General features: G+C 42.7%; 1 protein-coding gene across 7 annotated transcripts in view; it reads right to left on the reverse strand.

The window, feature by feature from the left end:
• Window positions 1-17,318, reverse strand: part of LOC134531121 (multiple C2 and transmembrane domain-containing protein) — a 201,565-nt gene that overhangs the window by 136,133 nt on the left and 48,114 nt on the right. For all 7 annotated transcript variants that reach the window (XM_063366714.1, XM_063366723.1, XM_063366700.1 and 4 more), the window contains 2 exons: window positions 6,647-6,755; window positions 5,584-5,726 (listed from right to left, as the gene is read on the reverse strand). In XM_063366714.1, the coding sequence (XP_063222784.1) occupies window positions 5,584-5,726; window positions 6,647-6,755 (252 nt within the window). The remainder of the gene's footprint in view (window positions 1-5,583; window positions 5,727-6,646; window positions 6,756-17,318) is intronic.

The following is a 17,318-nucleotide window of genomic DNA, read 5'->3' on the forward strand; positions in this document are numbered from 1 at the left end:
AATGATTGCTCATTTCGAAGATAAATTTATATTGAATAATTTAAAATTATATATCACTATTAATGGGTTTCTAATGTTATGACTTCAATGACATCAAATTTATGATAATCTGAACTCTTCAACAATATTTATGCTTGGTAGAATTATAAAGGTCTTAGCTCATGATATTCTGGTAATAATAACAAGGATTTAATATGTAGTCACCATTAAAAGTGTACCCCTTTTCTCGGGGTACTGTTTTACTAGAAAATTAAAAGGAAGTTTATATTATAGTTTTCCTTTAGTATAGTTTATATTGAGTATTGGTGTTATCCGTACGGCGGTATTTTTGAAATGTTGGTAACGTTTTTCAGCGCTAGTGTCGCCTGGGAGCACCTGGTAACAGTTAGTTTGAATATCATTAAATAATTGTGTTTATTAGCTATAGTTATAATGTAGTTATAAATTTGCATTTGTATAAAAGTATTTTAATTATTAATGCGACAGAGCAAAGTTGGACAAATTGTGATCGGGGTAAAATTTAACAATTCACGAGCACGGCGCGCATGCGCGCGAGGGACAGACTTTTTTCCCCTCCCTTGGTTGAAGGAGGAGAGGGGAATGGCAGGCGATCAGCTGTTATGTACGACGGGCCGTGGAGTGTGATTCGGTTCGCGCCAGGGGCCTCGCTAAAAATGATTTTTGCGAGTGTGGGGCCGGCTTGGGCAGCAAATAACTCGTTGATATGTGTGTGGAAGAGTAGCTGTATAGCTGGTGAAGATGATAGCCGCTGTTCTATCGCGGCGGAACGAGGCTCCTTGCGGCTGGTATAGCCGTCAGCACCGACTGGCCTGAGGACCAGTGGGGTTTAGCGAGGATTCGCTAATCCAACGGAGACGCCGAGCCGATACGTGAGTGACTTCCCTTGTGATTCCCCTTGTGCCACGGAGTTATACTGCAAGAGATTGGTGGCAGAAATAATTACATCGAGCCTGAGAGTGTCATTTTACATCGGAGGTCTGGTTCCGCCAGTTACATGTAACAATTTTCGGATATGGACACGTGAAGTAAATAATTGATAAAATTCAAATGGTAGAGACTCGCGTTGAACGTTTTAAGGGTACCTGTCCCCCGAACACTTGAGCACGTCGCGTAACCAGGAAGGCCTTTACTAACTGGAACTTGGTTTATTTGAGATTTTAAATAAATATAAAGTGTCTTGGTAACTGATGTTAAGATTAGGGTATTTTTATATTTCCTTATCATGTGTTGGGTATGAATATATATATATAGTTTATAGCATCGGGCCCGATTTAATTAATAGGTACCGGCGAATGCTTATATTTTTTTTATGCTTGTAATAGTTTGATGTCAGACTTTCAGATAAATAAATACTGTCTTGTCGTATTTGCCGCAAAAGTTGTGCTTTCTCAAGCAAATTCCTTTCTTTTGTTGTTTAAATTAAGCCCTGATATTTTCTATACCCGCGTTGAATGCCGAGAGGTTTGGGTGAACTGTGTGTCGTAACTTATTTTGCTGATATGTCGGATGGCGATACACTATACCAGGTAATTCCCGGCAATTTTACGCGGTTCACGACGCTCCCTAGGGGCTTGCGGGGGCGTCAAATGCGCCACTCTGCTACTGGGATTTGCTTGTGGCTAAGCATAGCGGTTGTGATTAGTATTGGCGTAATTTCAATGATGCATGTGAGCTGGATCTACAAGCTGACTAAGCCCGAGTTATTAAGCAATGTTCAAGCGGCGGGCCTAGCCGTAAACGCCGAGGTGGGTATTGACGAGTTACGAAAAACGTTTTCCGAATTCTTGAAGGAAAGAGAGGTAGGAGTTATTTCAGCGGAAGGGATATCGAGGTCTACAGCTGGGATTCACGGGAAAATAGACCTGTTAGGTCAAATAGAAAAAAAGGTGATTTTGGACAGCATTAAAGGTTTGCCAGTGTTGCATGAGGGGGACCCCAGTAAGTTAATACCCTTTTGTAGTGAGGTGGATAAAATGGTTGAAGTCGAACTTTTTGAAGACCAAAGCTATTTGATAAAATGCCTAGCAGGGAGGTGTTCGGGAGTGGCCCGAAACGTTTTGAGTCAGTGTGCAGTGGAAAATAGCAGTTGGGAAAGAACGAAGAAATTATTGTGGGAAAATATGTGCCCCCGTCGAGTTAAACTACGTCTTGAAAAAGAGCATGTGTACCGGTTCCAAAAAGCTCACGAGAGCATGGTAGAATTTGTGCAGAATGTGAGTAGCATGAGTAAAGTTTTTGGTCTCGGGTTAAGCGAGGGAGATATGGTGCAAATAGTAGTAGAAAACATGCGCCCCGAGGTGAGGAGGGAGTGTGCGTTTGTAGGAAAACCAAAGGGCACTGGGAAATTATTTACGTGGGCAGTTGAAATTGATAATTTATGGTGTGCTAAGAGAGATTTTGAACGCATGGGTGGTAGTAGGCTTCCAAACCAATATGTTAAGGGCTTGGAGGAAGGGGGGCAGAAAGGGCCTAGGAGCTGTTTTAGGTGTGGGAAACCGGGTCACTTTAAAGCAGAATGCCCGGAAAAGGGAAGGGGGTTAGTATGCGATTACTGTGGGAGGAGAGGTCATGAAAAAAGGTCTTGTTTCAAAGCCCGCGAGGAAGAAGAAAAAAAGGGACAGGAATAAGGCGTAAGGTACATACTGTACGGTTTCGCCATTAACAAGTAGTTTTCTAATTTATTAGGCTTTAGTCTTGTTAGTAATTATATATTAGAGATTGTAAAGAGTGCTCAAATAGTTGTATTGTACGCGCCGTACGTTTTTGTTATTTATAAGTTTTTGGTAATTTTTTTTTTGGTGCGTTAATTTTGGGGTAGGTTTAGTTTAGCTTTCGGAGTGAGGTACCACTCTATTCAGTGTGTGTTCTATCATGTCTCTTGACTCGTGCTTTTGAGAAATTTTCCGCAATCTGTTTGTGATTCTAAGGCTGTGATTTATTTCCTTCTATATGTGTTTAAATGTTTTATTCTATGTTTTTATTGGTACCTACCCAAAGAAATTGTTATTACCTTAATTTTTTGGGGGGGATATTGTACCCCTTTTCTCGGGGTACTGTTTTACTAGAAAATTAAAAGGAAGTTTATATTATAGTTTTCCTTTAGTATAGTTTATATTGAGTATTGGTGTTATCCGTACGGCGGTATTTTTGAAATGTTGGTAACGTTTTTCAGCGCTAGTGTCGCCTGGGAGCACCTGGTAACAGTTAGTTTGAATATCATTAAATAATTGTGTTTATTAGCTATAGTTATAATGTAGTTATAAATTTGCATTTGTATAAAAGTATTTTAATTATTAATGCGACAGAGCAAAGTTGGACAAATTGTGATCGGGGTAAAATTTAACAATTCACGAGCACGGCGCGCATGCGCGCGAGGGACAGACTTTTTTCCCCTCCCTTGGTTGAAGGAGGAGAGGGGAATGGCAGGCGATCAGCTGTTATGTACGACGGGCCGTGGAGTGTGATTCGGTTCGCGCCAGGGGCCTCGCTAAAAATGATTTTTGCGAGTGTGGGGCCGGCTTGGGCAGCAAATAACTCGTTGATATGTGTGTGGAAGAGTAGCTGTATAGCTGGTGAAGATGATAGCCGCTGTTCTATCGCGGCGGAACGAGGCTCCTTGCGGCTGGTATAGCCGTCAGCACCGACTGGCCTGAGGACCAGTGGGGTTTAGCGAGGATTCGCTAATCCAACGGAGACGCCGAGCCGATACGTGAGTGACTTCCCTTGTGATTCCCCTTGTGCCACGGAGTTATACTGCAAGAGATTGGTGGCAGAAATAATTACATCGAGCCTGAGAGTGTCATTTTACATCGGAGGTCTGGTTCCGCCAGTTACATGTAACAATTTTCGGATATGGACACGTGAAGTAAATAATTGATAAAATTCAAATGGTAGAGACTCGCGTTGAACGTTTTAAGGGTACCTGTCCCCCGAACACTTGAGCACGTCGCGTAACCAGGAAGGCCTTTACTAACTGGAACTTGGTTTATTTGAGATTTTAAATAAATATAAAGTGTCTTGGTAACTGATGTTAAGATTAGGGTATTTTTATATTTCCTTATCATGTGTTGGGTATGAATATATATATATAGTTTATAGCATCGGGCCCGATTTAATTAATAGGTACCGGCGAATGCTTATATTTTTTTTATGCTTGTAATAGTTTGATGTCAGACTTTCAGATAAATAAATATTGTCTTGTCGTATTTGCCGCAAAAGTTGTGCTTTCTCAAGCAAATTCCTTTCTTTTGTTGTTTAAATTAAGCCCTGATATTTTCTATACCCGCGTTGAATGCCGAGAGGTTTGGGTGAACTGTGTGCCGTAACTTATTTTGCTGATATGTCGGATGGCGATACACTATACCAGGTAATTCCCGGCAATTTTACGCGGTTCACGACGCTCCCTAGGGGCTTGCGGGGGCGTCAAAAGGTAACTGATTAGTTATTACTACAAATGGCATAAAAGGTTTACTGGTCAAGAATGATAATTTTTTACATGGATCCAAAGATAGTTACAAGCATGGCAGAGTCATTTAATGTAATAAGACATTGGCAGTTCTTCAGAAGAAGAGCTGCAGAAGATTAAATTGCTGGATTTACTGGCATGTGCTCCCATAATTGGCTGAATCCACCAAACCGAGCCCTCTAGAGCCATAGAGGTCTCATAACAGATGGTGTTTGAGGAGGACCTACAATGAGAGGCTGAGATGATCCATCCCAGCATCATTGACACCCACTCCCTCTTAACCGTTCGGCTAAACTGTGGTTGACTCAAGGAAATCCCCATCCTACATGTATCACCAGGAGCTTAACCAAGACTCTCACATCTCTGGGACCCCTCAGAAAACCCAGTGTGACTGTGATCTGGCAGAAGTGCATCCAACCTGTACTAGTTTCCCAGGCTAGTACCGGAGCTGTTTCGCCCCTCACCATGTCTACCCTTCAACGGGAAGGGGACCCCTCAGGACGTGCTCTAATCGATCAGAGCACACCAGTGCGAGTCCTCACCACGCGACTGGTATAGAAAACCTCAGAGGGGAATTCCTGTATAAAAACTGTCGCCCTGCACTACTTCCCATATTTTACATGCACATGCGGGCTTTTACAGTCTGTTAGCCCGTAGGTTAGCACAGTAACTGCCACAGTTCAGGATGCAGGAGACACCTCGGGGACTGGTCCTGTAGAGGAAAGCCCCTTGGATACTCCAACGGCTATGGTGCCCCAGAGCTTACAGCCTTCTATCGTGCCCGGGTCCTCTGTTTCCACTGCAGAATCCATACCCATTCCCATTACTACATAGGTTCTTCACGCTGAGCCAATGCCTTTGGAACCCAACAGCCTGATGGCCCGGCAATTCTGACAAACAAGGTTTCCGAATCAACTGCTGTTGCCCGCAGAGAGGGCTATTCCACCTCCTCAGATACCTCTTTACAACATCTTAAAAAGACACTGACAATGAAAACTATGGATCATTACTTTAAAAGGTCATGATCAATAAGGAAAGGTTTACACTCTCGTACTGCAGCGCCAGCACACCTCAGCGCCGGCGGCCATGGCACGCACCTTGATGTGCACGGGCATGAAGGGGTCCTCGATGGGCAGCAGGAAGGTCTCGTCCCACACTGGGTTCAGGTCCCGGTAGATCGTCTTGGACTTGTACAGCAGGCGCCCGCCCACCTTGAACTTCACGTACGGGTCGCTGGTCCCTGCAATCATACACATCCTAGCTACGTCTACATCCCCAGCTACAGTACATCCCCAGCTTCATGTACTTCCCCAGCTACATGTACAGCCCCAACTACAGTGCATCCTCAGCTACATGTTCATCCCCAGCTTCATGTACATCCCCAGATACATTTTGGACCAGAATCCCCTCGCTCCTTCTACTCTTTTCAAATGCCTGCTCCCCAGTCAACTGGGGTCACTGCACTGATTAGCATTTGTGATTGCTCATTACGTGGAAAAGTGATAATTAGAAAACAAAAATGTGCTCTGTGCCTCGTCAGTTACTGCAGAAGCTGAAAGTGCAGTATCTTGCTAAAGTAGCCTAGGAAACGCCCAAACCTACTTATGAAAGTATATCGAAAAGGCTTATATCGTAGACTCATAGAAATCGTTCGTGCAATCAAGTATCTGGTCTCAAAACCAGAGTAGAAATTTGGACTGGGGTGCAAGCAGGTTGTCCAAAGGCAGAACTCTCGACATCGTTTTCACACAACTTATATCTATTGTAGTTTGGCAGCGTGTAAACAACAGACGGGGGAAAATATAGAAAATACTTTAATGACAGATTTAATTCAGACACAATTAATGCCTAAACACTTGCTGAAAAAAAACAGTAATGTTCGTCGGAGTGAGTTGATATACTTTCAAACTATTTCTTGTTCTGCTGTTAATGATAATTTTTAAATAAATTTGAACACATTACATTTTGTAATTTCTTCTTACAACTATGTAATGGTTTAGAAGTGTATCAACCTGTAAGCATCTCGATATGTACCAACTGTTAACTATTGATGTAACAACGAGTTACTGCTGACTACATCAGTTATGTTACTATATGAACAATGATAATTCCACATTAGAGAACTTGACACGAAGCGTAGTGAGAGAATGGCGTATCTACCACTCTTGTCGCGAGCCACCAAGTCCAGGCCGCGCCTCAGATGCACCCTCAGCTGGAAGAAGGAATGCTGCCGTAGCGAGGACTCCCTGTGGCGTGACATCTCGTCCACCTGCAACACACTGCAACAACTCACAACACTACGACACCTGCTTTGCTGAAGTGCAGCCCTCAGCCACTCATTGTTCCAGGTAAACCTTAAAGCAGATAAAGGAATGCGACTATAAATGACTTTGTGTGTTGTGACGTATCACTATGGTTCAATGACCTGTAGGATGAACTCCATAGTTCTAAGTACACTCTGTCAAATGTCACCCACTCATTGGTTGCTGTCTTGTGAGACGTCCCAAAGTAGCAGCCTGTGATTCGATACAGCTTTGGCCAGGTGTTTCTAATTGGCCCAGAGTCATCCAGGTGAGTTGTGAGCCAATAGCAGAGGCAGCACTGAGGTATAACTATTTGTATTTTAGCATATCACGAAATAAATTCGCGAATTTTTCTGGTCTCTACGTATCACTCATTTGCTACATTACCCAACTACTATCAACAATGTGCCACCTGTATTTATTTCCAGCCTAACATTATCTTTCCCTTGAAACTTGTGCTACTTACACGGACTATAAGTCTTTTTGCACCCATCCTTTCTGTGCCTGCTCCCTGATAGGTTGACTAGAATTGTGAAATGACCTGACTTCCCTGAGGTTCCGGACTGATATCTGTGTAGCACTGCCAGCTAATACCCGGTTGATCACCAAACAACGCGATGACCTGGTACTAGTGTGTGCCTCAACCACTCTAACGAGATACTCAATCCTCAGATAACACCCTCGTTCAGGCCAGAGTGCCGCAACCAGCTTGCTGACTCTTCAGAACAATACAACTGTGTCGCCACTCGCCACACTAATTTTACTTATATATTCAAAAAATCCAACCACGATATCTACTTTGTTTGAAGCGACCCAAACAGATCAACTCTTACTTCCCAGATCCCTTGGTGCTTGTGAGCTTCCTTGGCCTAGTCATTGAGACTGGTGAGCCCGCTACAGCTTGACTTACACATGGTGTCGCCACGTCTTCGTCACGTCGGCCATAACATGGAAGCTCCAGAACAAACACAGTCTTCTAGTACTTCGCTATGCCAGGCCTCGCATTCCCAGTCAAGAGAGTTTTCCACACTGACACCCGACATTTTTTTTTTTTTTGGAAATCAATGTTTCGTGAGCTCTGTAGTACAAATTCATCGGCAACCAGCTTAAATCAGATGTATCAGCTGGCAACCGAGGATACTAGACGAACAGACATGCGGCCATCAGTCGTGAGGCGACTCGAGGCAGAGTCACTCCGACGACAAGGCTGACAACAAGGCAGACAAGGCTTACAAGGCCGACGACAAGGCAGACAAGGCCGACGACAAGGTAAGGTCGACAACAATGCCGACAGCAGCCTTGCTGCCTGTGAGCCCCCAGAGGCCTCAGCTGCAGCAGCTGGCGGGGTCGCTGCCCCGAGCTGCCACGGCACACTGTCACCAGCTGCGAGACCACGTCACACCGCTCCTGTCCCTCCAGCATCGCCAGCATCGCACTGCGCACACGTCTCGTGCCATCACGTCCTTGCTTCACGACATCACGATGGGGCCATGTTTCCACCTGGTGTCTGTACATCTGGAACTCCTTTGTGCTTATCGTGTGCTGAGAGCTTCCAATACATCTGGTCCCTGCTGTGGTAGTCAGAATTGAGAATTTCAGCTCAAAATGTTTTATTTTAAGAAATTAGTAATTATTTATTTTACAAGAAAGGTTAATACTTGGGACTGTTACAACATTAAAATAAACTTATTACTAAATACACAGTTATTTGTTTTAATTTCCAAGGATCTCGGAGGGAAATGGAGGGGTGGGGGGTGTGGGAGGGAGGGAAGACCTGATCAGTGTCCTGAAACTTTAAAAGCCAGACCAATATTCACCCAATCCGAACAATTAGAAAATATTAAATATTATATTAAATATTAAACAATATGAGCATTAAACAATATTAAATAATATGAGCACAGAAAAGGCATTGGAAAAATTATTTAACTCAAGTGTTTCATCCAAACAAATTATAAAATACAATTTAAATATTGTATTTATTTATATAATATGTATTAAAGTACCCATTGAATAAAAGTTTCCGAGTAATTCTTGCATGTGAAATCTTTAAGTACCTACGTGTTTAGCAATGGCAAGGTTGGAGGAATACAAATATTAAAAAGTCCAAAACTTCGGCTGTGAAACTGTGAAATATCACGCCGGTTTCTATTAAGGGTCGGCCTCACAACCATGTTGCTTTTTTTCTCTCTTCATTTTCTCGTCATTACTAATATTAAAGGCTGGTCCTGTAAATCCAACATGATAGGCCTACCTCTCTTACATTTTTTGTTCTGTCTCGAATATTTTCAAAAGATTTTCTCTAAGGGTAACGTAAATTGGGTAACGTAAATTGTGTAACAAGTCACGCAAGTGATAGTAATTATGAACTCTTGTGCAACCTTTTACACACATTATATTACACTTATTAGTAGTATAGGATAGCCGGTCCGAGATCAGGCGCCAGGCGGTGGTGCTTGGTGCCGACTCCGCCATATTGGATTGTGACGTCACGGCGGCAAAAATTCCTCAAAATTCCTCAAAAATGCCTCAAAATGACTCAAAATTTCCCGTTTTCGAGGGAAAAATTCCCGTTTCGAGGAAAAATTAGGATTTCAAAAAACCACAAATGTCTTTTGCCTTAGAAAGAACACCAATTCCTAAAATAGGCTTAAGCATCCTTAACTCAAGCCTCAGTTAAGCCATTTCTAGGAATAAGGATACCATGACCTTTGACCTTGACCCCGGCGGCCATCTTGGATTGTGACGTCACGGCGGCCATCTTGGATCCGCCATTTTGGATGACGTCATTGTGTTTTCTCGAACATTCAGGCGACGTGTTTTCCGCCATTTTGAATGATGACGTCACCGCTGCAATTTCCGTTACGCCCGCCATCTTTAAATTTACTATCCAATTTTAATGAAATAGAAAATTTTTTAAAATTTATAAAAAAAATCAATTAATAAAATTTTAATAAAAAATATTTAAAAAACATACGTTAACGACACGGAGCTCGGAGTCCTCGGTTCGAACCCGGTGAGGGTGAAAAAAAATAAAAATGGCGACCGATCCTTCCACCACGGAAGTCACCTACAGACTAACCTACCACCACCAATAACAAGGTCAACTAGTATGATGTCATGTCCGCCATCTTGTCTTCGTCTGCTGGTAGCCATCATCATCTTGTTATCGTCGGCGAGAGTGCGCTGACGCCATGTTAGTTTAATTCTTATCCGCTAGAGTGCAGTTATCATTTATTATTGCTGTGTCACCCGCCATCTTGTCATTTGGCCGCCATCTCGGAATCGTGTAATTATTTAGCTAGAAATTCGGGAAAAATTCCAAAATTCATTAAATAAATCACTAATTAATTTACAGATTGATTCGATCAGTTCCAGTCCTTGGTTCGATACCCGATCGATGCAATAATGTTTAATCTTATGTAAACAAAATAATTTAAATAAACCATGTTCAACATTCGTAAAGAGACTCTAAATCCTCTACGACCACCATCCTATCAGACATCAAGACCACCACATTGGAAATGTGTAATTTTAATGCTAGAGATCCGGGAAAAAGTTCAGAAATCATTAAATAAATTTCCAATCAATGTACTGATTAATTAGATCGACTAAGGTCCTTGATACGATCTAGGATGATGCAAAAAAAATTAAATATAACATCAATTTAACATAAATGTAACAGGTTCGAGGAATTAAACACCGTAAGTTCTTTTACAAACATAATATTTATTACATAATTTCTATTCTACTACAGGATCACTTACGAAAGCCAGCAATCTTATAATCATTTAGTTCCGCAGCGGTGTGAAATGACTAATTCTTAGCTCCAATCGGTTTATACTAGACAGAGTCCAGCCAGAACCTTTACAGACATAGTCCACCTCTTCTTGACAGAGTTTCTGGATACCGTTTTTAACAGTTTGCTTCACATCGTTAGAACTGTAAATTACTGCAGCCGATGTCTTGAATGCACACTTCTTCACTTTGTCATCGAACGGATATGGCTTTCCATATATACAGTCCAACCACAAGTTATATTTCAAAGGTCCGTTTGTTGCTACATCATCAGTAAGCTGATTGATTATCTTCTGTCTGATATCGTCAAGAAAATTACAACTGTCCTTCGACTCACCGAACGTATTTAGATAATAGTAGTCTTTCAACATTCCACGAAATGCAGACTGCGCCAAGTAGAAGCCATTTCGTTCACTTGTAATGCTCCGAACACAGTCTTAGGTTTAGTTCCATGTTCAGACGTCATAACAATCGGTTGCTGGGCATCTGTTTTTTTGGTTGTACACTTTCGTGTCTCCAATCTAAAGCGAGGAGTCGAAATGTCGGCAGGTAGTTCAGCAGTAGGAGCACAGACTCCACCTTTACATTTTTTCGCATGATGTCGCAAACTATCGATTCGAGTAAACCATTCATGACAATCATCACATCGAAACTTTATACGAGAAGGATTCTTTTTGCATTTGCTCCGCTCATGTCTTCGTGCATCATGGAAAAATGCGAACGACGTATCACAGTAGCTGCAAGGATACCGTGCTGATGTAGACGAACCTTTCAGACCCGATCCAGATATGGACGTTGCAACAGTAGTACCATTTCCAGGCATACTCTTATGAACATCGATGCATCGCTGTTGCACCGAAACCTTTACTTTCTGCCGCACAGCAGGACCTTTACATGCCTTCATGTGCGTTTTCATATTATCTTTTCTGGCAAACTGCTTATGACATTTCTCACAAACAAATATTTTACGATATAGGTTCATGATACATTCGCTCCTCTCGTGTCGCCGAGCATTGCTGTTGTTTGAGAAAATCTTGTCGCAGTAACAGCACCGATGTTCGCTAGTTGTCAAATCAGCATCCATTGAAGTCTCCATCGAGGTCGTATCGTCGATCGTCGTGGTTTCCTGTACATCCAGCTCAGTAGTTATTAAGCTATCTTCTGCTGGTGGTATCACATCTATTGAAATCTCCTCCAATGTTGACGTCATCGTCGTTGCCAACGAGATCTGCTCCACCATTGTCGTCGCTGACGTCAAGGTTCCCGTAGACGATGGTACAACGTCCATCGAGTTCGACGTTAAAGTCGGTAAAGATGCCATCGAGTTCTCAAGAACAGGTAATTACGTGACTTATGCACCAGATGAAATAATCTAGGTGATCCTTACACCGTCGACGACAGTAACAAACTAACCGACCTGCTGTCTAGGACTCGCTTATATACATGCACCGGATGGAATAATACGCTAGTCAAATCAAGAATCATTTACAATAATACTAGAGTCAAAACAACATAAAAAATAGAAGGACCAACAACGAAAAGGCAGCACATTCGGAAGCACCGACAACGAAAAGGCAGCACATTTGGAAGCACCGACAACGAAAAGGCAGCACATTTGGAAGCACCGACAACGAAAAGGCAGCACATTTGGAAGCACCGACAACGAAAAGGCAGCACATTTGGAAGCACCGACAACGAAAAGGCAGCACATTTGGAAGCACCGACAACGAAAAGGCAGCACCGACAACGAAAAGGCAGCACATTTGGAAGCACCGACAACGAAAAGGCAGCACCGACAACGAAAAGGCAGCACATTTGGAAGCACCGACAACGAAAAGGCAGCACCGACAACGAAAAGGCAGCACATTTGGAAGCACCGACAAAGAAAAGGCAGCACCGACAACGAAAAGGCAGCACATTTGGAAGCACCGACAACGAAAAGGCCGCACCGCCAACGAAAAGGAAGCACATTTGGAAGCACCGACAACGAAAAGGTCGCACCGCCAACGAAAAGGAAGCACATTTGGAAGCACCGACAACGAAAAGGAAGCACCATCAACGAAAAGGCCGCACCGCCAACGAAAAGGAAGCACATTTGGAAGCACCGACAACGAAAAGGCAGCACCGCCAACGAAAAGGAAGCACATTTGGAAGCACCGACAAAGAAAAGGCAGCACCGCCAACGAAAAGGAAGCACATTTGGAAGCACCGACAACGAAAAGGCAGCACCATCGACGAAAAGGAAGCACATTAATTTGTCATTGACTCCAATATTCATTGGCTCCAATATTCATTAGCTCCAATATTCATTGGCTCCAATATTCATTGACTCCAATATCCATGAGCTTCGATATCAATTGGCTCGAATTGCTCCAAAAGGTTCCATCAGCCTTTTGGCTCCAACAGTTTTTTGGCTCCGATAGTCATTGGCTCCAATAGTCTTTGGCTACAATATTCATTGGCTCCAATAATCATTGACTGCAATATTTATTGGTTCCAATATTCATTGGTTCCAATATTCATTGGCTCCAATATTCATTGGCTCCAATATTCAATGGCTCCAATATTCATTGACTCCAATATTCATTGGCTCCATCAGTCATTGACAACTACAGTCTTTTGGTCCCAAAAGTCTTTTGGCTCCAAATATATTAGGCTAGAATTCTTCGAGTCTAAGAGACTATGAGACCACATGGTTACAGAACTACGTGACTACGAATCTTCAAGTTTACGAGACTGCGAGGCTACAGAGCTACGAAGCCTCTAGTACACAGGTTTATGTGACTGCGAGGATACAGGACTACCAGTCTGCATGAGTACTTGACTACGAAGCTACTCGTCTACAAGGCTACAATTACAGCATCTGTTTTCGTCAGAATTTTCTCTTTTGCTCCAACTGCACCACCAGCATTATGTTATAAGATTACAAGGCCGCCTGCTTACGTAGCTTCAAGTCTACGAGGATACTTGGATACGTAGCTTCAATTCTACGAGGTCCTAAGACTTCATGACTACGCGACTTCGAGCCATGAGGTTACGAGATTACGTGACTACGAATCTTCATGTTTACGAGACTGAGAGGCTACAGAGCTACGAAGCCTCTAGAAAACGAGTTTACGTGACTGCGTGGATACAGGAATACAAGTCTGCATGAGTTCTTGACTACGAAGCTACTCGTCTGCAAGGCTCCAATTGACACATCTGTCTTCGATGGAATTTTCTCTTTTGCTACATCTACACCATCAGCATTATGTTATAAGATTACAAAGCTACTTGCTTACGTAGCTTCAAGTCTACGAGGCTCCAATACATCATGACTACGAGACTACGAACCATGAGGTTACGAGACTATGCGATTGCAAGTCTTCAAGGTTACGTCATCGCGAGGCTATAGGACTACGAAGCTTCCAGAACGCATGGTTACGAGAATGCATGACTAATTGACCGCATGGCTACGAAACTTTATGTCTCTAACTGACTACAATAGCACTATTCAGTGGTGAGAGTTAATTTATTTCATGCAAAGGTACTTGCTGCAAGCAGTTCCGCTTTTCAACATCAGATGACGTCATGTTTTGCTTGCAGGTAAAATAATATTTATTTATTTTATGCGGGATGCGGGTTGTTCACTATCGGTCGCATAAGAAGAATGGCATCGATAGTCTTCAAGGAGAAGGAAGTTCGTCCTTCCTGCTAGTGCTTCTCAGATTTCTCACGGTCCGCCATCTTGGATTGCGACGTCACGGCTGCCATCTTGGATGGGTGTGACTTTGACCTTTGACCGAAACCGCAGGAATGATCGCAAGCACACGGATTAACCATCATAATATTGATAAGAATAATCAGGAGCACACGGAGAAAACCATCATAATATTGGCAAGAATAATCAGGAGCACACGGAGAAAAACGACACATGTTTTCTTTGATATCATAAAATTACAGGAAAAAAATATTAAAAAATAAAAAAAAAATTAATAAAAAAATTTAAAATAAAAACAAAAAATACATAAACTGATTCTGCTAGCTTGTAAACTTATCATTGTTGAGCAAAGATAGAGTTCTAGTACAAGCCAGAATTTTATGTATTTTTTGTTTTTATTTTAAATTTTTTTATTAATTTTTTTTTATTTTTAAATATTTTTTTCCTGTAATTTTATGATATCAAAGAAAACATGTGTCGTTTTTCTCCGTGTGCTCCTGATTATTCTTGCCAATATTATGATGGTTTTCTCCGTGTGCTCCTGATTATTCTTATCAATATTATGATGGTTAATCCGTGTGCTTGCGATCATTCCTGCGGTTTCGGTCAAAGGTCAAAGTCACACCCATCCAAGATGGCAGCCGTGACGTCGCAATCCAAGATGGCGGACCGTGAGAAATCTGAGAAGCACTAGCAGGAAGGAATAACTTCCTTCTCCTTGAAGACTATCGATGCCATTCTTCTTATGCGACCGATAGTGAACAACCCGCATCCCGCATAAAATAAATAAATATTATTTTACCTGCAAGCAAAACATGACGTCATCTGATGTTGAAAAGCGGAACTGCTTGCAGCAAGTACCTTTGCATGAAATAAATTAACTCTCACCACTGAATAGTGCTATTGTAGTCAGTTAGAGACATAAAGTTTCGTAGCCATGCGGTCAATTAGTCATGCATTCTCGTAACCATGCGTTCTGGAAGCTTCGTAGTCCTATAGCCTCGCGATGACGTAACCTTGAAGACTTGCAATCGCATAGTCTCGTAACCTCATGGTTCGTAGTCTCGTAGTCATGATGTATTGGAGCCTCGTAGACTTGAAGCTACGTAAGCAAGTAGCTTTGTAATCTTATAACATAATGCTGATGGTGTAGATGTAGCAAAAGAGAAAATTCCATCGAAGACAGATGTGTCAATTGGAGCCTTGCAGACGAGTAGCTTCGTAGTCAAGAACTCATGCAGACTTGTATTCCTGTATCCACGCAGTCACGTAAACTCGTTTTCTAGAGGCTTCGTAGCTCTGTAGCCTCTCAGTCTCGTAAACATGAAGATTCGTAGTCACGTAATCTCGTAACCTCATGGCTCGAAGTCGCGTAGTCATGAAGTCTTAGGACCTCGTAGAATTGAAGCTACGTATCCAAGTATCCTCGTAGACTTGAAGCTACGTAAGCAGGCGGCCTTGTAATCTTATAACATAATGCTGGTGGTGCAGTTGGAGCAAAAGAGAAAATTCTGACGAAAACAGATGCTGTAATTGTAGCCTTGTAGACGAGTAGCTTCGTAGTCAAGTACTCATGCAGACTGGTAGTCCTGTATCCTCGCAGTCACATAAACCTGTGTACTAGAGGCTTCGTAGCTCTGTAGCCTCGCAGTCTCGTAAACTTGAAGATTCGTAGTCACGTAGTTCTGTAACCATGTGGTCTCATAGTCTCTTAGACTCGAAGAATTCTAGCCTAATATATTTGGAGCCAAAAGACTTTTGGGACCAAAAGACTGTAGTTGTCAATGACTGATGGAGCCAATGAATATTGGAGTCAATGAATATTGGAGCCATTGAATATTGGAGCCAATGAATATTGGAGCCAATGAATATTGGAACCAATGAATATTGGAACAAATGAATATTGCAGTCAATGATTATTGGAGCCAATGAATATTGTAGCCAAAGACTATTGGAGCCAATGACTATCGGAGCCAAAAACTGTTGGAGCCAAAAGGCTGATGGAACCTTTTGGAGCAATTCGAGCCAATTGATATTGGAGCTCATGGATATTGGAGTCAATGAATATTGGAGCCAATGAATATTGGAGCTAATGAATATTGGAGCCAATGAATATTGGAGTCAATGACAAATTAATGTGCTTCCTTTTCGTCGATGGTGCTGCCTTTTCGTTGTCGGTGCTTCCAAATGTGCTTCCTTTTCGTTGGCGGTGCTGCCTTTTCTTTGTCGGTGCTTCCAAATGTGCTTCCTTTTCGTTGGCGGTGCTGCCTTTTCGTTGTCGGTGCTTCCAAATGTGCTTCCTTTTCGTTGGCGGTGCGGCCTTTTCGTTGATGGTGCTTCCTTTTCGTTGTCGGTGCTTCCAAATGTGCTTCCTTTTCGTTGGCGGTGCGACCTTTTCGTTGTCGGTGCTTCCAAATGTGCTTCCTTTTCGTTGGCGGTGCGGCCTTTTCGTTGTCGGTGCTTCCAAATATGCTGCCTTTTCGTTGTCGGTGCTGCCTTTTCTTTGTCGGTGCTTCCAAATGTGCTGCCTTTTCGTTGTCGGTGCTGCCTTTTCGTTGTCGGTGCTTCCAAATGTGCTGCCTTTTCGTTGTCGGTGCTGCCTTTTCGTTGTCGGTGCTTCCAAATGTGCTGCCTTTTCGTTGTCGGTGCTGCCTTTTCGTTGTCGGTGCTTCCAAATGTGCTGCCTTTTCGTTGTCGGTGCTTCCAAATGTGCTGCCTTTTCGTTGTCGGTGCTTCCAAATGTGCTGCCTTTTCGTTGTCGGTGCTTCCAAATGTGCTGCCTTTTCGTTGTCGGTGCTTCCAAATGTGCTGCCTTTTCGTTGTCGGTGCTGCCTTTTCGTTGTCGGTGCTTCCAAATGTGCTGCCTTTTCGTTGTCGGTGCTTCCAAATGTGCTGCCTTTTCGTTGTCGGTGCTTCCGAATGTGCTGCCTTTTCGTTGTTGGTCCTTCTATTTTTTATGTTGTTTTGACTCTAGTATTATTGTAAATGATTCTTGATTTGACTAGCGTATTATTCCATCCGGTGCATGTAT

Source organism: Bacillus rossius, chromosome 1 (assembly GCF_032445375.1).
Source record: "Bacillus rossius redtenbacheri isolate Brsri chromosome 1, Brsri_v3, whole genome shotgun sequence".
Classification (NCBI taxonomy): Eukaryota; Metazoa; Arthropoda; class Insecta; order Phasmatodea; family Bacillidae; genus Bacillus; species Bacillus rossius.